Source organism: Haematobia irritans, chromosome 2 (genome assembly GCF_050003625.1).
Source record: "Haematobia irritans isolate KBUSLIRL chromosome 2, ASM5000362v1, whole genome shotgun sequence".
In the NCBI taxonomy this organism is placed as follows: Eukaryota; Metazoa; Arthropoda; class Insecta; order Diptera; family Muscidae; genus Haematobia; species Haematobia irritans.
In genome coordinates, this window is record NC_134398.1 from 43175534 (window position 1) to 43200870 (window position 25337).

Sequence of the window (25337 nt, forward strand, 5' to 3'; positions counted from 1 at the left end):
AGTTTCATTTCTATAAGAATTTTCGTCAAAATTTTAGTTCCCAACGAAATTTTGTCAAAATATTATTTCTTATAGAAATTTTGTCCAAATTTTGTCCAAAAATTACATGCGAAATTTTTGATAAAATGTTATGCCCATAAGAAATTTTGTCAATATTTCCTAGATATAGTGAATTTTGTAAAACATTCGTAGTTATGAGAAATTTTGTTAAGTTTTCTTGTTACGGGAAATTTTGTCAATATTTTTAGCTATAGAAAATTTTATGAAAGTTTCATTTCTATAGGAATTTTCTTCAAAATTTTAGTTCCAAACGAAATTTTGTCAAAATATTATTTCTTTTTGAAATTTTTTTCCAAATTTTTGTTCCATAGGAAATTTTGTTAAATTTTTTGATGTCGTTAGGAAATTTTGACAATATTTCCTAGATATAGTGAATTTTGTAAAGAATTCCTAGTTATTGAAAATTTTGCCAATTTTTCTTGTTACGGGAAATTATATCAAATTTTTTTAGCTATAGAAAATTTTATGAAAGTGTCATTTCTATAGGAATTTTCGTCAAAATGTTAGTTCCAAGCGAAATTTTGTCCAAATTTTTGTTACATGCGAAATTTTTGTTAAAATTTTTTGTGTCGTTAGGAAATTTTGTCAATATTTCCTAGATATAGTGAATTTTGTAAAAAATTCCTAGTTATTGGAAATTTTGTCAATTTTTCTTGTTACGGGAAATTTTGTCAAATTTTTTTTAGCCATAGAAAATTTTATGAAAGTTTCATTTCTATAGAATTTTCGTAAAAATTTTAGTTCCGAACGAAATTTGGTCAAAATATTATTTCTTTTAGAAATTTTGTCAAAATTTTTGTTACATAGGATATTTGTGCTAAAATTTTATATTCATAGGAAATTTAGTCAATATTTCCTAGCTATAGTGAATTTTGTAAAAAATTCGTAGTTATAAGAAAATTTGTCAATTTTTCTTGTTACGGGAAATTTTGTCAATTTTTTTTTAGCTATAGAAAATTTTATGAAAGTTTCATTTCTATAGGAATTTTCGTCAAAATTTTAGTTCCCAACGAAATTTTGTCAAAATATTATTTCTGTTAGAAATTTTGTCCAAATTTTTGTTACAAATGACATTTTTGTTAAAATGTTATGCCCATAAGAAATTTTGTCAACATTTCCTAGATATAGTGAATTTTGTAAAAAATTCGTAGTTATAAGGAATTTTGTCAATTTTTCTTCTTACGGGAAATTTTGTCAAATTTTTTTAGCTATAGAAAATTTTATGAAAGTTTCATTTCTCTATGAATTTTCGTCAAAATTTTAGTTCCCAACGAAATTTTGTCAAAATATTATTTCTTATAGAAATTTTGTCAAAATTTTTGTTACATGCGAAATTTTTGTTAAAATTTTATATCCATAAGAAATTTTGTCAATATTTCCTAGATATAGTGAATTTTGTAAAAATTCGTAGTTATAAGAAATTTTATCAATTTTTCTTTTTACGGGAAATTTTGTCAATTTTTTTTATCTGTAGAAAATTTTATGAAAGGAATTCTATAGGAATTTTCGTCAAAATTTTAGTTCCCAACGAAATTTTGTCAAAATATTATTTCTTATAGAAATTTTGTCAAAATTTTTGTTACATAGGAAATTTTGTTAATTTTTTTTATGTCGTTAGGAAATTTTGACAATATTTCCTAGCTATAGTGAATTTTGTAAAAAATTCCTAGTTATTGGAAATTTTGTCAATTTTTCTGGTTACGGGAAATTTTGTCAATTTTTTTTAGCTATAGAAAATATTATGAAAGTTTCATTTCTATAGGAATTTTCGTCAAAATTTTAGTTCCAAACGAAATTTTGTCAAAATATTATTTCTTTTTGAAATTTTGTCGAAATTTTTGTTCCATAGGAAATTTTGTTAAATTTTTTTATGTCGTTAGGAAATTTTGACAATAGTTCCTAGATATAGTGAATTTTGTAAAAAATTCCTAGTTATTGGAAATTTTGTCAATTTTTCTGGTTACGGGAAATTTTGTCAAATTTTTTTAGCTATAGAAAATTTTATGAAAGTTTCATTTCTATAGGTATTTTCGTCAAAATTTTAGTTCCCAACGAAATTTTTTTAAAATATTATTACTTTTAGAAATTTTTGTCAAAATTTTGGTTACATAGGAAATTTTGTTAATATTTTTTGTGTCGTTAGGAAATTTTGTCAATATTTCCTAGCTATAGTGAATGTTGTAAAAAATTCGTAGTTATAGGAAATTTTGTCCATTTTTTATGTTACGGGAAATTTTGTCAATTTTTTTTAGCTATAGAAAATTTTATGAAAATTTCATTTCTATAGGAGTTTTCGTCAAAATTTTAGTTCCCAACGAAATTTTGTCAAAATATTATTACTTTTAGGAATTTTTGTCAAAATTTTTGTTAAAATTTTATGTTCATAGGAAATTTTGTCAATATTTCCTAGCTATAGTGAATTTTGTAAAAAAAAAATCGTAGTTATAGGAAAATTTGCCAATTTTTCTTTTTATAGGAAATTTTATCAAAATTTCTTTGCTTATGAAAAGTAATTCTTTTTTTAATAATATAATATATTTTGTCACAATTTCTCTGAGGCTTGTAGGGTACAACTAAGTCGTTTTATTTTATTGAAATAATTTTCTGGTTTCTTCTAATGGCGCTAAAAATTTATCATAATATCTTAAATAGTAGTGTGATGAGACTGGGCAAACAAGTTTTTGTTTATCATTTTGCATATTTTGACATTCTTTTGATTGAATTTGGATTATTACAAACCTATTTTAAAATTGATAGGAGATCATCATATTTTCAACAGTTTACAAAGTTTCTTTCGCGCATTCGGTTGTTCTTCGATATTCTTCGAAGTGATATTCTAGTCATATTAATTAAACATTTTTTTATTTTATTTTGCAATTTTTTTTTCGGAATTTATATAAAATGAAATCGCAAATTATTTTATTATTGGTGACCTTGTCATGGGGTATTTTTGCTGAAGCAGAAAAAATTTTAAACGAAAAGCGTAAGTAAAGTTTCGAAGTGTGATGTTGTCATAAAAAAAAAATAAAAATAAAAATTAAATAAAACCAAATGAGAGATAACAAATATATACGGCCGTAAGTTCGGCCAGGCCGAATCTTATGTACCCTCCACCATGGATTGCGTAGGAACTTCTACTAAAGGCTGTCATCCACAATCGAATTACTTGGGTTGCGATAACACTTGCCGATGGCAAGGTATCGTAAAACTTTTTAACACTGTCTTCTAAATTGTAAGTTAGTCCATAAGGGGTATATATTAAACAAAAAAAGGCCGATTAAATACGTATATAATATAGTTTGACAAAATTTTCTATAGAAATGAAAACTTGACAAAATTTTCTATAGAAATGAAAACTTGACAAAATTTTCTATAGAAATAAAATTTTGACAAAATTTTCTATAGAAATAAAAACTTGACAAAATTTTCTATAGAAATAAAATGTTGACAAAATTTTCTATGGAAGTAAAATGTTGACAAAATTTTGTATAGAAATAAAATGTTGACAAAATTTTCTACAGAAATAATTTTTTTACAAAATTTTCTATAAAAATAAAATTTTGACAAAACTTTCTATGGAAATAAAATTTTGACAAACATTTCTATAGAAATAAACGTTTGACAAAACTTTCTATAGAAATGAAATTTAGACACAACTTTCTATAGTAATAAAATTTGACAAAATTTTCTATGGAAATAAAGTTTTGGTAGATTATTTTTGGCGATATGGACCAATTTTTGTGTAATAAGTCATCGGCTATATATAACTAAAGACCGATATTGACGAATTTTTACATGGCTGTTAGAGGCCATATATTGACAAAATGTACCAAATTTCAACCGCATCGGATGACTTTTGCTATATATAATTATGGACCGATATGGACCAATTTTTGCATGGTTGTTAGATACCATATACTAACACCTTGTACCAAATTCCAAAAGGATCGGATGAATTTCGCTCCTCCAAGAGGCTCCTGAGGTCAAATCTGGGGATCGGTTTATATGGGAGCTATATATAATTATGGACCGACATGGACCAATTTTTGCATGGTTGTTAGAGACCGTATAATAACATCATGTACCACATTTCAACCGGATCGGATGAATTTTTCCCCTCCAAGAGGCTCCGGAGGTCAAATCTGGGGATCGGTTTATATGGGGGCTATATATAATTATGGACCGACATGGACCAATTTTTGCATGAATGTTAGAGACCGTATACTAAGACCACGTACTAAATTTCAACCGGATCGGATGAATTTTGCTCCTCCAAGAGGCTCCGGAGGTCAAATCTGGGGATCGGTTTATATGGGAGCTATATATAAATATGGACCGATATGGACCAATTTTTGCATGGTTGTTAGAGGCCATATACTAAGATCAGGTACCAAATTTCAACCGGATCGGATGAATTTTGCTGCTCCGGGAGGCTCCTCAAGCCAAATTTGGGGATCGGTTTATATGGGGGCTATACGTAAACGTGGTCCGATATGGCCGATTTTCAATACCATCCGACCTACATCAATAACAACTACTTGTGCCAAGTTTCAAGTCGATAGCTTGTTTCGTTCGGAAGTTAGCGTGATTTCCACAGACGGACGGACAGCCGGACAGACGGACGGACGGACGGACATGCTTAGATCGACTCAGAATTTCACCACGACCCAGAATATATATACATTATGGGGTCTTAGAGCAATATTTCGATGTGTTACAAACGGAATACCCTCCACCATCCTATGGTGGAGGGTATAAAAATAGTGTCAAATAATAAATAGTGATATAGATTGGTTTGCTCTTTAATATAAACAACTTTCCTATTGAAATGGAACATTTGACATTTTTTTTAAATTTATTTAATTTGGCGTGAAATTTATTTATTAAATTTTAACACCTCAAGTCAATTAAGAAATATTTACACTGCCAAAACACAAAATTTCAAGGTTTTTCTTTGTGATAATTAATTGAAACATGTTTCTAATGAAAGTAAAAAATAAATAGTTAAATAAAATTTTAAGGCTTAAAGATGCATTAATAATCTATCATAATCGAATAGTTCTCTTTATCCATTTTATATGAAATTTCCAATTGTATCTGGGAATTTTTCCCTGACTGCTAGTGTCATATCGTTGGCCCATGCCTTTCATATTTTTTTCTAAGGAGATTAAAAAATTATTTATAGCAACTTCCAATGTAAAAGTTTTTATTTTTTTAAATTCCGACTTTTTAAATTTTGAATAAGCCAAGTCTTCGAGTTTTTCTAAATTTGGAAAAAGTAACCTTTCGATTTTAAGATCTTTTAAAAGTCGGCTTCTCGAGACATTTTGAAGAGACGTCTGCTCGACATTTTTATACCCTCCACCATAGGATGGGGGTATATTAACTTTGTCATTCCGTTTGCAACACATCGAAATATTGCTCTAAGACCCCATAAAGTATATATATTATGGGTCGTGGTGAAATTCTGAGTCGATCTGAGCATGTCCGTCCGTCCGTCCGTCCGTCTGTTGAAATCACGCTAACTTCCGAACGAAACAAGCTATCGACTTGAAACTTGGCACAAGTAGTTGTTATTGATGTAGGTCGGATGGTATTGCAAATGGGCCATATCGGTCCACTTTTACGTATAGCCCCCATATAAACGGACCCCCAAATATGGCTTGTGATTGCTCTAAGAGAAGCACATTTCATCCGATCCGGCTGAAATTTGGTACATGGTGTTAGTATATGGTCTCTAACAACCACGCAAAAATTGGTCCATATGGGTCCACTTTTACGTATAGCCCCCATATAAACGGACCCCCAAATTTGGCTTGCGATTGCTCTAAGAGAAGCAAATTTCATCCGATCCGGCTGAAATTTGGTACATGGTGTTAATATATGGTCTCTAACAACCATGTAAAAATTGGTCCATATCGGTCTATAGTTATATATAGCCGATCCCCGATCACACAAAAATTGGTCCATATCGGTTCATAATCATGCTTGCCACTCGAGCAAAAATAATCTAGCAAAATTTGTCGCAATTTTATTCCTATAGAAAATTTTGTCAAATTTTATTTCTATAGAAAATTTTGGAAAAATTTTATTTCTGTAGAAAATGTTGTCAAAATTTTATTTTGTCAAAAATTTATTTCTATAGAAAATTTTGTCAAACTATAGAGAATGTTGTCAAAATTTTAAATCTTTTGAAAATTTAGTAAAAATTTTATTTCTATAGAAAATTTTGTCAAAATATTATTTCTATAGAAAATTGTGTTAAAATCGTATTTCTATAGAAAATTTTGTCCAAATTTTACTTCTATAGAAAATGTTGTCAAAATTTTATTTCTTTAGAAAATTTTGTCAAACTTAATTATATACGTATTTAATCGGCCATTTTAAGTTCAATATATACCACGTTTGGACTACGTGGTATATATTACGGTGTTAGGAACTTTTAAGATACCTTGTCATCGGCAAAAGTTACCGCAACCCAAGTAAATCGATTGTGGATGACAGTCTTCAGTAGAAGTTTTTACGCAATCCATCGTGGAGGGTACATAAGCTTCGGCCTGGCCGAACTTACGGCCGTATATACTTGTTTTTTTTTTTTTTTTTTTTTTTTTATTTAGATAAGTCGAGTATTTGAAAATTCGATTTTAGCACTATTGCAAAATTGCAAAATTTAATCATTCGCCTTTTTCAAAAGTTTGAAAGATGACCTGGCAAGTTGTAGATTTTTTTGTAATAAGGAAAAATTAAATTTTTATGTTTTTTTAATTTAAAAAAATGGAAAAGTCGACTTCTCGAGTAATTTGGAGTTTCTGATTTTTCCTTTTTTAAAATTTAGAAAATTAATTTTTTTCGACCCTTTTGAAATTGAAAAATTAAATCTTTGAGTTTACAACTTTTTTTTTTTTAATTTTGGAAAATTCAATTTTTGAGAAATTTTTCAAATTTGAAAAAATCGAATATTTCGGTTTTCAAATTTTTACAAATTTTGGTTAGTCACTAGACTTTTGAAAATTTAGAAAAGTTAAAATTTTTAGACTTTTTGCACATCTGAAAAATTATAATTTTCAATTTTTTTAGGAATTATGGAAAAGTCTTCTATTTTGTTAGAATTTGTAAAAATTAAATTTTAGACGTTTTGATTATGTCGAGGTTTGGAAGGCGACTTTTGGAGTATTAATTTTTCTTTTCTTTTTTTGATTTTTGTCTTTTTTAAAATTTGGAAAATTCAAGTTTTGCGAACTTCTTCTACTTTTTACATTTTTTTAAATTTGGGAAATTCTATTTTTGCCACCTTTTTCAAATTTGGAAAAATCGAATCTTTGGGTTTTCAGCTTTTTCAAGATTTTGATTAGTGAAATTTTTAAGTATTCAAGTAGAATACTTTTTTCGACTTTTGAAAACTTAAAAGTTTTAGACTTTTTGAAAATCTGAAAAAGTTAAATTTTTGATTTTTTAGGAATTTTGGAAAAGTTTTTCCATTTTTTTAGAAATAGTAAAAAAATCGAATTTTCGACTTTGCAAAGTGGATTTTTCGAGATTTGGAGGGCGACAGTTAGAGCACTTGATTTTGTGATTTTTTGTCTTTTTTAAATTTTGGAAAATTAAATTTTTGCAACCCGTTTCAAATTTGGAAAAATCGAATCTTTGAGTTTTTAACAAAAAAACAAAAAAAAAAATTGAAAAAATTTTTTGTTTTTAATGTGGAAAATTCAAAAAGGTCGCAACTTTTTCAAATTTGAAAAAATCGAATCTTTAGGTTTCAAATTTTTCGAAATTATGACTAGGCAAATTCTTGAGTATTCGACTTATTTTTGAAAATTTGGAAAATTTTCGATTTTTTAGGAATTTTTAGGAATTTTTGGAAATTTTTTTTGTATTTTTTTTGTAGAATTTGTAAAAATCGAATTTTGACTTTTTGAAAATTGGCTAAGTGGACTATTCGAAATTTGGGTTTTTTTGACTTTTTTAAAATTTGGATAATTTAATTTTTGCGATGTCGATTTTCGATTTTTTAGGAATTTTGGAAAAGTTTTTACTTTTTGAATTTGTAAAAATCGAGTTTTCGACATTTTGAAAATGTGCTATGTGGACTTTTCGAATTTTATATCTTTTAAAAATTTGGATCGAAGTCGAATTTTTAAGAGTTTGATTTTTTTACTTTGACAAAATAGTCGAATCTTTTCGAAAATTTGTTTAAATCGATATTTAGGGTTTTCACTTTTTTTGTTTTGAAAATATGGAAAAGTCGATTGGGCGATCTATCGACTTTTTTATTCACTCAGATTTCAAGTTCGATGTTTACAAAATTTGGAAAAGTTGATTTCAAGATTTCAACTTTTCCAAGTTTTAGCCTGTTTAAAGACTTTTTCTAAATCGATAATTGGGTTTTTCACTTATGTTTTTTTTTTTTTTTTGAAAATTTTATTGCTCGATCTATTGACTTTTTCATACACTCAGAGTTACCACGGTAATAGGTTCATGATTTTTCTTTAAAATTAATTTAGCCGATTTGAAAAATACCAAAAGTCTATAATCGGGTTTGAAGATTACAAAAAGTCGATTTTGATTCTACGTTTTTTTTTTGACAAAAATCTCTTCTCTACTTAGAGGAAGTTCTTGGCCGACCTTACAAAACAATATATGGAAAATAAATATTGCTTCGATCTTTTGACTCGATCTTTCTGGTAGGCCCTTTATCCACTCAAATGAAAATTATTATTCTCTGAACATGTTCTGGTCTAGAGTCTAGGTAAACCAACATTTTATATTAATCAAAAAATTCCATTAAAATATTTTCAATTTAAAAATATCACATTTGGAGATGGCTAATACACATAGTACATATATGTATTTAAATGACTTAATAAAAATTCTAATTTCTTTGTTTTCTTTCTTTATTTTTATATTCCAGCAAATTTCTTAAACCCCTGCAGTGTAAAAGAATCAAGTTTTAAAAATTGCTTTATTAAAAATATGGACAATATTCTAAAAGAATGGAAGACAGGTAAATCATCAAGACAATGGAATGGAATGCATTTATTACTCACAAAAGCTGAGAATAATTAGTAGAAGAATTTTTATTATCAAAATAAAAAAAATTGTTTTTAAATTTTCAGGAATACCTGGTTTAGATTCCATTAAATCATTAGATCCCCTAGATATCAAGCATATTGAAATTGATGGTGATCCTCAAAGTCCCATGGGTATTAATCTAAAACTGGATGATGTGGTTCTCAGTGGTATTAGTGCAGCGAAATGTAGTGAAGCCAGGTGGGTAGATACTATTTTATATTATTGAAAATTTCTAATATTTCCCGGATTTGCTTTGTAGTTTTAGCATTAGTCCCTTGGGTATGAGTGCTGTTTTCGATTTGTCCAAAATTAATATGAAAGGTGAATATAACATAAGTGGTCACATTTTGGATATGCCTTTGGATGGACAGGGCCAGGTTTTGATTACAGTTGGTAAGTGCAATAGATAATAATATTTTAAGATACGATGGTCTGGTAAATGTTTGATTTTACCGAGTGATGCAATTGTATCACTAATGGAAATTTCATATTCCTGTGAATTTCAGCAAAATCTGACTTTGCTAGATTTTGACAAAAATTCTTCTATAACTAAGAGGTACGAGGTACAGGGAGCCACCGTGGTGCAATGGTTAGCATGTCCGCCTTGCATACACAAGGTCGTGGGTTCGATTCCTGCTTTGACCGAACACCAAAAAGTTTTTCAGCGGCGGATTATCCCACCTCAGTAATGCTGGTGACATTTCTGAGGGTTTCAAAGCTTCTCTAAGTGGTTTCACTGCAATGTGGAACGCCGTTCGGACTCGTCTATAAAAAGGAAGTCCCTTGTCATTGAGCTTAACATGGAATCGGGCAGCACTCAGTGATAAGATAGAAGTTCACCAATGTGGTATCACAATGGACTGAATAGTCTAAGTGAGCCTGATACAACGGGCTGCCACCTAACCTAACCTAACCTAAGAGGTACTATAAAATATACAATTTTTACACAATTTTGTATAAAAACTAATATTTTGACACAATTTTTTATAGAAATAAAAATTTGACTAAATTTTCCATAGGAATAAAATTTGGGCAAAATTTTCTATACAAATAAAATTTTGACAAAATTTTATATACAAATAAAATGTTAACAAAACTTTCTACAGATATAAAATTTTGACAAAACTTTCTAGAGAAAAAAAATTTGCAACCATTTTCTTGGAAATAAAATTATGAAAAAATTTTCTGTAGAAATAAAATTTTGACAACATTTTGGCCAAATTTCCTATAGAAATAAAAGTTTGACAAATTTTTCGATTGAAATAAAATTTTGAGAAAATTTTCGATTGAAATAAAATTTTGAGAAAATTTTCTTTGGAAATAAAATTTTCACAAAAATTTCCTGCAGATATACAATTTAGAAGAAATTTTCTAAAGAACTAAAATTTTTGACAACATTTTCTATTGAAAGAAAATTTTCTATAGAAATAAAATGTTGACAAAATTTCCTATAGAAATAAAATTTTGACAAAATAATATTTGGACAAAATTTTCGGTAGAAACAACATTTTACACAATTTTCCATAAAAATAAGATTTTGGCAAAATTTTCCATAGAAATAAAATTTTGGCAAGATGTTCCATAGAAATAAAATGTTGACACTTTTTATGAAAATTAAAAATTTGGACAAAATTTTCTATAGAAATAAAATTTTGACAAAATTTTCCATAGAAATAAAATTTTACCAAATTTGGCAATCGAAATATAATGTTGACAACATTTTCAGTAGAAACAACATTTTACAAATTTTTAGCAAAATTTTCAATAGAACTAAAATTTTGACAAAATTTTCAACAGAAATAAAACTTTGACAAATTTTTCCATACAAATAAAATTTGTGCAACATTTTCTATAGAAATGAAATTTTGACAAAATTTTCAATAGAAATAAAACAAAATTTTATACAATTTTCCATAAAAATAAAAGTTTGTCCAATTTTTATATAGAAATAAAATTTTGGCAAAATTTTCCATAGAAAAAAAAATTTGACAAAATTTTCCGTAGGAATAAAACTTGGGCAAAATTTTGAGAAAATTTTCTATAGAAATAAAATGTTGACAAAACTTTCTACAAAAAAAATGTTACCAACATTTTTAATAAAAATTAAAAATATGGACAAAATATTTCATAGAAATAAAATTTTGGGCAAGATTTCCTATAGAAATAAAATTTGACAAAATTTTCTTAGAAACAAAATTTTCCATAGAAATAAAATTTTGGCAAAATTTTCTATAGAACTAAAATTTTGACAAAATTTTTCTATAGAAATAAAACATTGACAAAATTTTCCATAGAAATAAAATATCGACAAAATTTTCCGTAGAAATAATATTTGGACAACATTTTCTATAGAAATTAAATTTTGAAAAAATTTTCTATAGAAACAAAATGTTGACAAAACTTTCTACAAAAAAAAAATGTTGACAACATTTTTAACAAAAATTAAAAATAAAATTTTAACAAAATTGTCAATCGAAATGTTATGTTGACAAAATTTTCTGTAGACACAAAATTTTACACAATTTTCCATAAAAATAAAATTTTGGCAAAATTTTCCATAGAAATCAAATTTTGACAAAATTTTCCATAGAAATAAAATTTGGGCAAAATTTTCTATAGAAATGAAATTCTGACAAAATTTTCTATAGAAATGAAACAAAATTTTACACAATTTTCCATAAAAATAAAATTTTGTCAAGCTTTTCATAGAAATAAAATTTTCACTAAATTTTCCACAGAAATAAAACTTTAACAAAATTTTCCATAGAAATAAAATTTTGACAAAATTTTCTATAGATAGAACATTTTGATAAAATTTTCTATAGAAGTAAAATGTTGACAAAACTTTCTACAAAAAAAAATGTTGACAACATTTTTAATGAAAATTAAAAATTTGGACAAAATATTCCATAGAAAAAAATTTTGGGCAAGATTTCCTATTGAAATAAAATTTGGCAAAATTTCCTATAGAAGTAAAATTTTGACAAAACTTTCTATAGAAATAAAATTTTGCAAAAATTTTCTTAGAAATAAAATTTTGACAAAATTTTCAGTAGAAACAACATTTTACACAATTTTCCATAAAAATAAAATTTTGGCAAAATTTTCCATAGAACTAAAATTTTGACAAAATTTTCTATAGAAATAAAATGTTGACAAAACTTTCTGGCAAAATAAAATTTTGACAAAACTTTCTAGGGAAAAAAATTTGCGACCATTTTCTTGAATTTTAACAAAATTTTGGCAAAATTTCCTATAGAAATAAAAGTTTGACAAAATTTTCGATAGAGATAAAATTTTGAGAAAATTTTCTATAGAACTAAAATTTTCACAAAAATTTTCTGCAGATATACAAGAGGAAATTTTCTAAAGAACTAAATTTTTTGACATTTGCTATTGAAAGAAAATTTTCGATAGAAATAAAAGTTTGATAAAATTTTCTATAGAAATAAAATTTTGAGAAAATTTCCTATAAAAATACAATTTTGACAACAGCTTCTATAAAAATACTATTTTGACAAAATTTTCTGTAGAAACAAAATTTTACACAATTTTCCATAAAAAAAAAATTTTAGCAAAATTTTCCATAGAAATCAAATTTTGCCAGATGTTCCATAGAAATAAAATTTTGACAAAATTTTCTATAGAAATAAAATTTTAACAAATTTGGCAATCGAAATATAATGTTGACAAATTTTTCTGTAAAAACAAAATTTTACACAATTTTCCATAAAAATAAAATGTTGGCAAAATTTTCGATAGTAATAAAATTTTGACAAAATTTTCCATAGAAATAAAATTTTGACAAAATTTGCCGTAGAAATAAAATTTCGGCAAAATTTTCTATAGATAGGACATTTTGACAAAATTTTCTATAGAAATAAAATGTTGACAAAACTTTCTACAAAAAACAAAAAAAAATGTTGACAACATTTTTAATAAAAATTAAAAATATGGACAAAATATTCCATAGAAATGAAATTTTGACAAAATTTGCCGTAGAAATAAAATTTGGGCAAAATTTTCTATAGAAATAAAATGTTGACAAAATTTCCTTTACAAAAAAATTTTGACAAAACTTTCTATAGAAATAAAATTTTGCAAAAATTTTCTTAGAAATAAAATTTTGACCAAATTTTCAGTAGAAACAAAATTTTACACAATTTTCCATAAAAATAAAATTTTGGCAAAATTTTCCATAGAACTAAAATTTTGACAAAATTTTCTATAGAAATAAAACTCTGACAAAATTTTCTAAAGAAATTTTGACAAATTTTCTATAGAAATAAAACAAAATTTTACACAATTTTCCATAAAAAAAATTTTGTCAAAATTTTATATAGAAATATAATTTTGATAAAATTTTCTATAGAAATAAAATTTTGACAAAATTTTCCGTAGAAATAAAATTTGGGCAAAATTTTCTAAATATTTTTGACAAAATTTTATATAGAAATAAAATTTTGACAAAATTTTCTACAGAAATACAATTTTGCCAAAATTTTATTTCTATAGAGAATTTTGTAAAAATTTTATATCTATAGAAAATTTTGGCAAAATTCTATTTCTGTAGAAAATTTTGTCAATTTTTTTTTTCTAGTAAAATTTTGTTAAAATGTTATATAGAAATATAATCTTGACAAAATTTTCCATAGAAATAAAACTTTGAGAAAATTTTCTATAGATATAAAATTTTGACAAAATTTTCTATAGAAATAAAATTTTGACAAAACTTTCTATAGAAATAAAATTTTGACAAAATTTTCTATAGTAATAAAATTTTTACAAAATTTTCTACAAACATACAATTTTGCCAAAATTTTCTATAGATATAAAATTTTGACAAAATTTTCTATAGAAATAAAATTTTGACAAAATTTTCTATAGAAATAAAATTTTGACAAAATTTTGCATTGTGACAAAAATTACTATTGAAATAAAATTTTGCCAAAATTTTCTATAAAAGTAATTTTTAGAAAAATAATTTTTTTTTGTTTTGTAGTTTTTTTTTTTTTTTTGGTAAAATTTTTTCCCAATTTTAGTAGGTTATTTTTGGTTCGGTTACATCCCAGCAAAAAAATTTGGAAGTTCTTCCAAAGGCACAACTTCAAAAGCACTTACAGAAGATGGACTCCCAATGATGTTCTTTATTTTAACTACCCAGGAAATTCTTTCAATTCAATTTTTTATAACTTGGTTTTTTCATATTTTTAATAGTTTTTTTTTAACTTTTTTGTTTCAAATGGGTTAAAAACAGTGTAAGAATTCATGAAATGGTACAAATCATTTAAATTTTGTCGAAAAAAAAATGCTAAATCCAATCTGCAAAAATTGTGAATTTTTAAAAATATTTGAGATCAAGCGTTTCCAACAAGCGTTAGAATCCATTAAAAATTATAAAAAATTATAAAAATTATGTATTTGACAAAATATCACAGAATTTTTTTAAGTCATTGCAACGACTGTTGAAATAGAGGACTTCCGTCCTATGACAAGCCCATGTTAAATTCATCGCTTCTGCGTCAATTTTGCACCACTTTCGGATCCAAAAAGAACATTCTCATTACTTTTTTTGGCGACGCTTTTTTTGCTGGGATGTTATTCAGTCCATTGTGATACCTTAGCAAGCATGTCAACCAGTGTACTAGGTTGACCTATGTTCAAAAGAATTTTCCTTTTTAATTTTTTTCGTGTTTTTATATTTCCAGATAAACTTGTTGCTGAATTGAAAATTCGTTTTCTCAAACGCCAGGACAAAGGCCATCTATTCACAGATGTTGAACGTCTACGCATGAACCTACATGAGGTTACCGGACTCCAAATGAAATTCGATAATCTCTTCAATGGAAATACAACAGCCTCCAATGCAGCCCATAAAGTGTTAAATGAAAAATCTTCGAGTATTTTCCAAGTTTTTCGTCCTAGTATCAATGCAGCCATGGGTAGACTAATGAAAGATTATTGGGGAAAGATGTTTACAGTGGTCCCTGCCACATACTTTTTTGCTGATTTACCAAATGTAAAAACGAGAAGTGGATAATGGATACCAATGTAGGGATTATTTTTTTAATTATAGGAAATATGGTATTAATTTAGGTATTTTTAGAAAATAATGTTTTTTGTTTTGTTATTAAAGGAAAAATGATTAAACATTAGGATGTTTTTAAATGGAATAAAACGAGATGTGATATCAGAAAACCAGTAAGTTACGTGGTAAATCTCATACTTTTTCTGTCCGCAATATTTGAGCCTGACGTCACACATTGCTTTTTATTATGAGGAAAAGTCACCAACATATAATTAAAATCTGTCGATATAATTTAAACGGATCAACTAATAATCTCCAAGCTACCTTCCCTAGCCATTGCCATTTATCTTTTTATTTCACATCCCATCCCAATTATCAGCGAAATATCAAAAAACTACCCAGAAACCATCCCAAATCCTGAGGCGATGGCACATCGCCATAGTGGTATACCATTGATGGTGACACTGTGTTTTTGTTTATGTTTTTATAAATTAATCGCATTGATCTCATAAAATTAAATTAATGTGGCAGATTCGTATTCAAATTAACACTCCATAATTTAATAATCAAAATATGAGATCTCTGTTTAGCACAGTTTAGGCTTGGTCATCTTGTTTGACTGCCTTTTGTGGTGTACATAAATCAGACCATAAACTAGGCAATATCGATTTCCTTATCTGTCTATTTTCGTAGTTTTGTTTTATTAGAATATTAAAAAATTCAATGGTTAAGTTAAAGACTGATTTTGTTTACTTCCGAAAAAAATAAAAATAGCGTGAGTTTTTGTGGCTACAGGTGTTGAAGATTGTTAACGTCGATGCCTGCCATTATCGCTAAATCCTACAGAAATAAATAAAATTGTTGACAAAAGTTTTTATAGAAATAAAATTTTGACAAACATTTTCTAAAAAAAATAAAATTTTGAAAAAATTTTCTACAGAAATAAAATTTTTGACAAAATTTTCTACAGAAATAAAATTTTTGATAAAGTTTTCTATAGAAAAAACATTTTTAAAAAATTGTCTATAGAAATAAAATTTTGACAAAATTTTCTATTGAAATAAAATTTTGACAAAATTTTCTACATAAATAAAATGTTGACAAAATTTTGTATAGAAATTAAATTTTGATAAAATTTTGCGATACAAATAAAATTCTGACAAAATTTTTTATAGAAATAAATTTTGGTAAAATTATCTATAGAAATAAACTGTTGACAAAAATTGTGACAATATTTTCTATAGATATGAAATTTTTACAAAATTTTCTATAGACATAAAATACTTAAAAAAATTTCTAAACAAATAAAATTCTGACAAAATTTTCTATATAAATAAAATTTTGATAAAATTATCTAATGAAATAAAATTTTCCTAAAATTATCTCCAAAAATAGAATCCTGATCAAATTTTCTATAGAAATTTTGACAAAATTTTTTATAGAAATAAATATTTGATTAAATTTTCTACAGACATAAAATTTTGACAAAATTTTCTATAGAAATTAAATTTTGATAAAATCTTTTACAGAAATAAAATTTTGACAAAATTTTCTATAGAAAGTAAATTTTGATAAAATTTTCGATACAAACAAAATTCTGAAAAAAAGTTTTATAGAAATAAACTTTTGGTAAAATTATCTATAGAAATAAACTGTTGACAAAAATTGTGACAAAATTTTCTGTATACATAAAATGTTGACAAAATTTTCTATACAAATAAAATTCTGACAAAATTTTCTATATAAATAAAATTTTGATAAAATTATCTAATGAAATAAAGTTTTCGTAGAATTATTTTGATAAAATTTTCGATACAAATAAAATTCTGACAAAATTTTTTATAGAAATACATTTTCGTAAAATTATCTATAGGAATAAACTATTGACAAAAATTGTGACAATATTTTCTATAGAAATTAAATTTTCACAAAATAATCTATAGACATAAAATTCTTAAAAAATTTTCTAAACAAATCAAATTCTTACAAAATTTTTATATAAATAAAAAAAAAAATTTTTCTACCGAAATAAAATTTTTCTAAAATTATCTCCAGAGATAAAATTCAGATAAAATTGTCTACAGGAATAAATATTTGATAAAATTTTCTATAGAAAAACAAGTAAAGAAAGTCTAAAGTCGGGCGGGGCCGACTATATTATACCCTGCACCACTTTGTAGATACCATATCACATCCGTCAAACGTGTTGGGTGCTATATATAAAGGTTTGTCCCAAATACATACATTTAAATATCACTCGATTTGGACAGAATTTGATAGACTTTTACAAAATCTATAGACTCAAAATTTAAGTTGGCTAATGCACTAGGGTTGAACACAATTTTAGTAAAAACAAGTAAGGAAAGTCTAAAGTCGGGCGGGGCCGACTATATTATACCCTGCATTACTTTGTAGATCTAAATTTTCGATACCATATCACATCCGTCAAATGTGTTGGGTGATATATATAAAAGTTTGTCCCAAATACATACACTTAAATATCACTCGATTTGGACAGAATTTTATGGACTTTTACAAAATCTATAGACTCAAAATTTAAGTTGGCTAATGCACTAGGGTGGAACACAATTTTAGTAAAAAACATGGGAAACATTTAAATCTGAAACAATTTTAAGGAAACTTCGCAAAAGTTTATTTATGATTTATCGCTCGATATATATGTATTAGAAGTTTAGGACAATTAGAGCCATTTTTACAACTTTTCGACTCAGCAGTGGCGATTTTACAAGGAAAATGTTGGTATTTTTACAATTTTTGTCGAAATCAGAGAAACATATATATGGGAGCTATATCTAAATCTGAACCGATTTCAACCAAATTTGGCACGCATAGCTACAATGCTAATTCTACTCCCTGTGCAAAATTTCAAATAAATCAGAGTAAAAGATTGGCCACTGTGGCCATATGAGTGTAAATCGGGCGAACGATATATATATGGGAGCTATATCTAAATCTGAACCGATTTCAATAAAATGTGGCACACTTGACTCCTAGTGCAAAATTTCAACAAAATTCGACCAAAAATCTGGCTTCTGGGGCCATATAATTCCATATAGGGCGAAATATATATGAGAGCTATGTCTAAATCTGAACCGATTTCAATCAAATTGTGCACACTTGACTATACGACTAAGTGTTATTTTTGTACAAAATTTCAAGCAAATCGGTATAAAACTCTGGCTGCTGGGTCCATATTAGTGCATATCGGGCGAAAGATATATATGGGAGCTATATCTAAATCTGAACCGATTTCTTGCAAAATCAAAAGGGTTCTATTCTGACCCAAATTAGGAACATGTGCCAAATTTGAAGGCGATTGGACTTAAATTGCGACCTAGACTTTGATCACAAAAATGTGTTCACAGACAGACGGACGGACGGACAGACGGACATGGTTATATCGACTCAGGGACCCACCCTGAGCATTATTGCCAAAGACACCATGTGTCTATCTCGTCTCCTTCTGGGTGTACAAACATATGCACATTTAAATCTGAAGCAATTTTAAGGAAACTTCGCAAAAGTTTATTTATGATTTATCGCTCGATATATATGTATTAGAAGTTTAGGAAAATTAGAGTCATTTTTACAACTTTTCGACTAAGCAGTGGCGATTTTACAAGGAAAATGTTGGTATTTTGACCATTTTTGTCGAAATCAGAAAAACATATATATGGGAGCTATATCTAAATCTGAACCGATTTCAACCAAATTTGGCACGCATAGCTACAATGCTAATTCTACTCCCTGTGCAAAATTTCAATTAAATCGTAGCAAAAAATTGGCCTCTGTGGTCATATGAGTGTAAATCGGGCGAAAGCTATATATGGGAGCTATATCTAAATCTGAACCGATTGCAATAAAATGTGGCACACTTGACTCCTAGTGCAAAATTTCAACCAAATTCGGCCAAAAATCTGGCTTCTGGGGCCATATAATTCCATATAGGGCGAAATATATATATGAGAGCTATGTCTAAATCTGAACCGATTTCAATCAAATTGTGCACACTTGACTATACGACTAAGTGTTATGTTTGTACAAAATTTCAAGAAAATCGGTATAAAACTCTGGCTGCTGGGTCCATATTAGTGCATATCGGGCGAAAGATATATATGGGAGCTATATCTAAATCTGAACCGATTTCTTCCAAAATCAATAGGGTTCTATTCTGACCCATATTAGAAACATGTGCCAAATTTGAAGGCGATTGGACTTAATTGCGACCTAGACTTTGATCACAAAAATGTGTTCACAGACAGACGGACGGACGGACAGACGGGCATGGTTATATCGACTCAGGGACCCACCCTGAGCATTATTGCCAAAGACACCATGTGTCTATCTCGTCTCCTTCTGGGTGTTACAAACATATGCACTAACTTATAATACGCTGTTCCACAGTGTGGCGCAGGGTATAAATGTGGGACATATGAAGCGAGAGAAATTTTAATGCAATTGTACAAAAGAGCATTTATGATTTATCAGGCGATACATATGTATTCGAGATATAGGACAATTTTAGTAATATTTACAATTTTTGCTACTCATCAGTGGCGATGTTACAAGGATATTGGCTAGTTCTCGCCAAGATATGTTGTCAAGTGTGGGTTGTGATATATTATGTGGTCAAGTCGGGCGACTTGGAGCCTTATTTAAAACTCAACCGTTCTGTGGAAATTCTGGCATGACAGTGTATAGGATATGACTAAGATATGCGGAAATCATCACAGAATTTTGTGTAAAGTGTGGAAATTTTGGTCATATTTGTATAAACCGGAAAAACGAATATATGGATTCTTTATCTAAATCTGAACCAAATTAGATCAAACTTGACACACTTAAATATCATATTAAATACTTTCTCTGTGGAAAATATCCAGTCAATTGGAGGAAATACCCATTGGAAATGGATCTAAAATATGAAATAGTCTACACCCAGAGAAGGAATATGATCACCTCAAACATGTTTTAGGAGCAAAATGTTATTTTTGGGTGGTGACCATGTAACATGGTTTTCGCAACTATGTTATTTTCTCGGAAATCAGGTATCTGATCTCGGCAAGCAGGTTATATTTGACGAGAAAATAACATTTTAGTGACAAACATGTTACATGGCCACCATACAAAAATAATATTTCGCTCTTGAAACATGTTTGAGGTGATCATATTCCTTCTCTGCGTGTACCATATTTTCCCAATTCTGGTGTACATATATATGGGAGCTATATATAATCTGACATGCATAGTTAGAATAATAATTCTGCTATCTCTGCAAAATTTCACGTAAATTTGAGTATAACTCTGGCCCCCGTGGTCATTTGAGTGTAAATCAGGCGAATGATACATATGTGAGCTATATCTAAATCTGAACCGATTTCAATCAAATTTGGCACACTTACCGATAATATTAAACGTATTCCTTGTGTAAAATTTGATCCAAATCACGGCAAAACTCTGGCTGCTGAGGCTATATAAGTGCAAATCGGACGAAAGATATATATGGGAGCTATATCTAAATCTGAACCGATTTCCATGAAATTTACCAAGCATTGGTAGAATGTCAATTCTACTCTCTATGCAAAATTTCACGAAAATCGGTAGTAAACTTTGGCCTCTGTGGTAATATTAGTCTAAATCGGACGAAAGATATACATGGGATGTATATCTAAATCTGAACCGATTTGGCTGATATTTTGCAAGTTTTTCGAGACTCATAAAATATTTGGATGTACTGAATTTGAAGAACAATGGTTGATAAACACGCAAATTATGACCAGATCGGGGATAAATAAATATGGCAGCTATATCTAAATCTGAACCGATTTTTGCCAAAATCAATAGCGATTGTCTTTGTCCCAAAAAACGACCCTATGCCAAATTTGAGGACGATCGGACTTAAACTGCGACCTGTACTTTGCGCACAAAAATACATGAACAGACAGACAGACGGACATCGTTAAATCGACTCAGAATTTAATTCTAAGACGATCGGTATACTAAACGATGGGTCTCAGACTTTTCCTTCTTGGCGTTACATACAAATGCACAAACTTAATATACCCTGTACCACAGTAGTGGTGAAGGGTATAACAAGTATATACGGCCGTAACTTCGGCCAGGCCGAATCTTATGTACCCTCCACCATGGATTGCGTAGAAACTTCTACGAAAGACTGTCATCCACAATCGAATTACTTGGGTTGTGGTTTCTTAAAACTTCTTAACATCGTTTTCTAAATCGTGACTTAGTCCATACGTGGTAGAGAGCCAGAATTGAAATATGGGGGTAGCTTATATGGGGGCTATATACAATTATGAACTTGATATGGACCAATTTTTGTGTGATTGGGGATCGATTTATCTGATTTAACGGCCATATAATAGCACAATGTATCAAATTTCAACTGACTCGGATGAAATTTGCTCCTCCAAGAGGCTCCAAAACCAAATATCGGGATCTGTTTACATGGGGGCTATATATGAATATGGACTGATATGGACCACTTTTTGCAAGGCTGTCAAATATCATACACTACCACCACCACGTACCAAATTTCAACCAGATCGGATGAATTTTGCTCCTTCTCAAGGCACCGGAGGTCAAATCTGGGGTCGGTTTATATGGGGGCTATATATAATTGTGGACTGATATGAACCAATTCCTGCATGGATGTTGGATACCATATACTAACATCACGTACCAAATTTCAACCGATTCGGATGAATTTTGCTCTTCCAAGGGGCTCCGGAGTTCAAATCTGGGGATCGGTTTATATGGGGGCTATATATAATTATCGACTGATGTGGACCATTTTTTGCATAGCTTTTAGAGACCATATAATTACACCATGTACCAAATTTCATCCGGGTCGGATAAATTTGCTTCTCTTAGAGGCTCCGCAAGCCAAATCTGGGGATCGGTTTATATGGGGGCTATATATAATTATTGACCGATGTAGACCAATTTTCGCATAGTTTTTGGAGACCATATACTTACACCATGTACCAAATTTCATCCGGGTCGGATGAAATTTGCTTCTCTTAAGCCAATCGGTTCGGTCGGTTTATATAGGGGCTATATATAATTGTGGACCGATGTGGACCAATTTTTGCATGGTTGTTAGAGATCATATGCTCACACCATGCGCCAAATTGCAGCCGGATCGGATAAAATTTGCTTCTGTTAGAGTCCCCTCAAGCCAAATTTGGGGGTCCGTTTATATGGGGACTATACGTAAAAGTGGACCGATATGGCCCATTTGCAATACCATCCGACCTACATCAATAACAACTACTTGTGCCAAGTTTCAAGTCGATAGCTTGTTTCATTCGGAGGTTAGCGTGATTTCAACAGACGGACGGACGGACATGCTTAGATCGACTCAGAATTTCACCACGACCCAGAATATATATACTTTATGGGGTCTTAGAGCAATATTTCGATGTGTTACAAACGGAATGACAAAGTTAATATACCCCCATCCTATGATGGAGGGTATGAAAAGATCGATCCAATACGTATGTATATAATTCAGTTTGACAAAGTAGACATAAAATTTTGACAAATTTTTCTACAGAAATAAATTTTAACAAAATTTTCTATAGAAATAAAATTTTCACAAGATTTTCTATAGAAATAAAAATTTTGACAAAAATTTCTACAGAAATAAAATTTTAACAAAATTTTCTATAGAAATAAACTTTTGACAAAATTTTCTATAAAGGGTGATACGGTCGAAATTTGGTCAAGGGAAAACTCGTGTAAATCGGTGAAATCGTTTATTTAAAAAATCAAATTAAATTTCTTTTTCGAGTTCAATTAGTATAAAATTCAGGAAAAATATTCAGTTAGGCTTTCGCTTTTCCAATTCCGAATTGCCGGGCCTCACGCTTGACACCTGCCATCAGATTTTGTACAGCCACCTTGTCCACCTTCTTCGCCGCAGAAAGCCAGTTTGCCTTGAACTGCTGCTCGTCCTTAGCAGTTTTTTCGGTCTTCTTTAGGTTCCGCTTGACAATAGCCCAGTATTTCTCAATTGGGTGGAGCTCTGGCGTGTTGGGAGGGTTCTTGTTCTTGGGAACCACCTGCACATTGTTGGCGGCGTACCACTCCATGGCCTTTTTACCGTAATGGCAAGATGCCAAATCCGGCCAAAACAGTACGGAACAACCGTGTTTCTTCAGGAAAGGCAGCAGACACTCTTTTACGTAAATTTCTTTGTTGAGAGTCCCGGAAGCTATAAAAATGCTGCTTTTCAAGCCACAGGTACAGATGGCTTGCCAAACCAGATATTTCTTTGCGAACTTTGACAGTTTTATGTGCTTGAAAATATCTGCTACCTTTCCCCTTCCTTTTGTCGTATAAAACTCCTGTCCCGGAAGCTGCTTGTAGTCGGCTTTGACGTAGGTTTCGTCGTCCATTACCACACAGTCAAACTTCGTCAGCATCGTCGTGTACAGCCTCCGGGATCGCGCTTTGGCCGTCGTAATTTGTTTATCATCGCGATTTGGAGTCACTACCTTCTTGTAAGTCGATAGTCCGGCTCGTTTTTTGGCTCGATGCATGGTTGTAGACGATACACCAAGCTTATTTGCGGCATCTCGGAGAGAGAGGTTAGGGTTTCGCTTGAAACTACCGGCAACTCTCTTTGTCGTCTCAGCGGCTTCCGGTTTTCGATTTCCCCCCGATCCAGATTTCCTGGCTGTCGACAAACGTTCCCCAAACACTTTAATTACATTTGTAACGGTTGATTTGGCAACTTTTAGCGATTTTGTCAGCTTTGCGTGCGAGTAGCTCGGATTTTGATACGCGGCTCTTCTTGCTTGGACGTCATTTTGACAACTGAAGAGTGAATTCCAAAATCAAAATAGGAGCAATATTCTACACACACACACCTTCAAAATGAGGGGTGTTCAGGTTTTTTAAATGCAAAATTAAAAGAAATACGTCAAGTCTATATTGACCAAATTTTGACCGTATCACCCTTTAGAAATAAAATCTTGGTAGATTAATTTGGACAAAATTTTCTATAGAAATAAAATTTTGACAAAATTTTCTATAGAAATAAAATTTTGACAATGATGAAAATTTTATTATGAACCGAATAAAATTTTAACAAAATTTTCTCTAGAAATAAAATTTTGACAAAATTTTCTATAGAAATAAAATTTTGGTAGATTATATTTGGCTCTAGTGGCAACCATGATTATGAACCGATGGACCAATTTTTGTCTGATTGGACCAATTATGATATGGTTGTTAGCGACCATATACTAACACCACGTTCCTAATTTGAACCGGAGCGGATGAATTTTGCTCCTCCAAGAGGCTCCGGAGTTCAAATCTGGAGAATGTTTTATATGGGGGCTATATATAATTATGGACCGATATGGACCAATTCTGGCACGGTTGTTAAAGATCATATGCTGACACCATGTTCCAAATTACAACCGGATTGGATGAAATTTGCTTCTCTTGGAGACTTCGCAAGCCAAATCTGGGGATCGGTTTATATGGGGGCTATATATAATTATGAACCGATGTGGACCAATTTTTGCATGGTTGTTAGAGACCATATACCAACACAATATACCAAATTTCAGCCGGATCGGATGAAATATGCTTCTGTTAGAAGCTCCACAAGCCAAATCTGAGGGTCCCTTTATATGGGGGCTATACGTAAATGTGGACCGATATGGCCCATTTTCAATACCATCCGACCTACATCGATAACAACTACTTGTGCCATGTTTCAAGTCGATAGCTTGTTTCGTTCGGAAGTTAGCGTGATTTCAACAGACGGACGGACATGCTTAGATCGACTCAGAATTTCACCACGACCCAGAATATATATACTTTATGGGGTCTTAGAGCAATATTTCGATGTGTTACAAACGGAATGACAAAGTTAATATACCCCCATCCTATGATGGAGGGTATAAAAAATAAAAATTATAGAAATACATTTTTGAGAAAATTTTCTATACAAATAAAATTCTGATAAAAATTTTTATGAAAATAAAATTTTGATAAAATTATCTACAGGAATAAAATTTTGAGACAATTTGCTATACAAATAAAATTTTGAGAAAATTTTCAATATAAATAAAATGTTGACAAAATTTTCTATAGAGATAAAATTTTTGGTAAAATT

General features: G+C 29.4%; 1 protein-coding gene across 1 annotated transcript; it reads left to right on the forward strand.

The window, feature by feature from the left end:
• The first annotated feature begins 2945 nt into the window (after positions 1-2945).
• On the forward strand, positions 2946-15256 carry LOC142227507 (protein takeout-like). The gene is made up of 5 exons (XM_075298054.1): positions 2946-3043; positions 8972-9064; positions 9177-9330; positions 9392-9525; positions 14841-15256. Exons 1-5 carry the CDS (start codon positions 2962-2964, stop codon positions 15170-15172), a joined length of 795 nt encoding a protein of 264 aa, XP_075154169.1. The 5' UTR covers positions 2946-2961; the 3' UTR covers positions 15173-15256.
• Positions 15257-25337: the final 10081 nt, after the last annotated feature.

Bases quoted from the DNA above. Each gene is read 5' to 3' on its own strand.
- LOC142227507 (XM_075298054.1), top strand. From the start codon at position 2,962: ATGAAATCGCAAATTATTTTATTATTGGTGACCTTGTCATGGGGTATT. The intron at 9,065-9,176 runs GTAAATCATCAA...TTAAATTTTCAG, and splicing joins TCTAAAAGAATGGAAGACAG to GAATACCTGGTTTAGATTCC. The intron at 9,526-14,840 runs GTAAGTGCAATA...TTATATTTCCAG, and splicing joins CCAGGTTTTGATTACAGTTG to ATAAACTTGTTGCTGAATTG.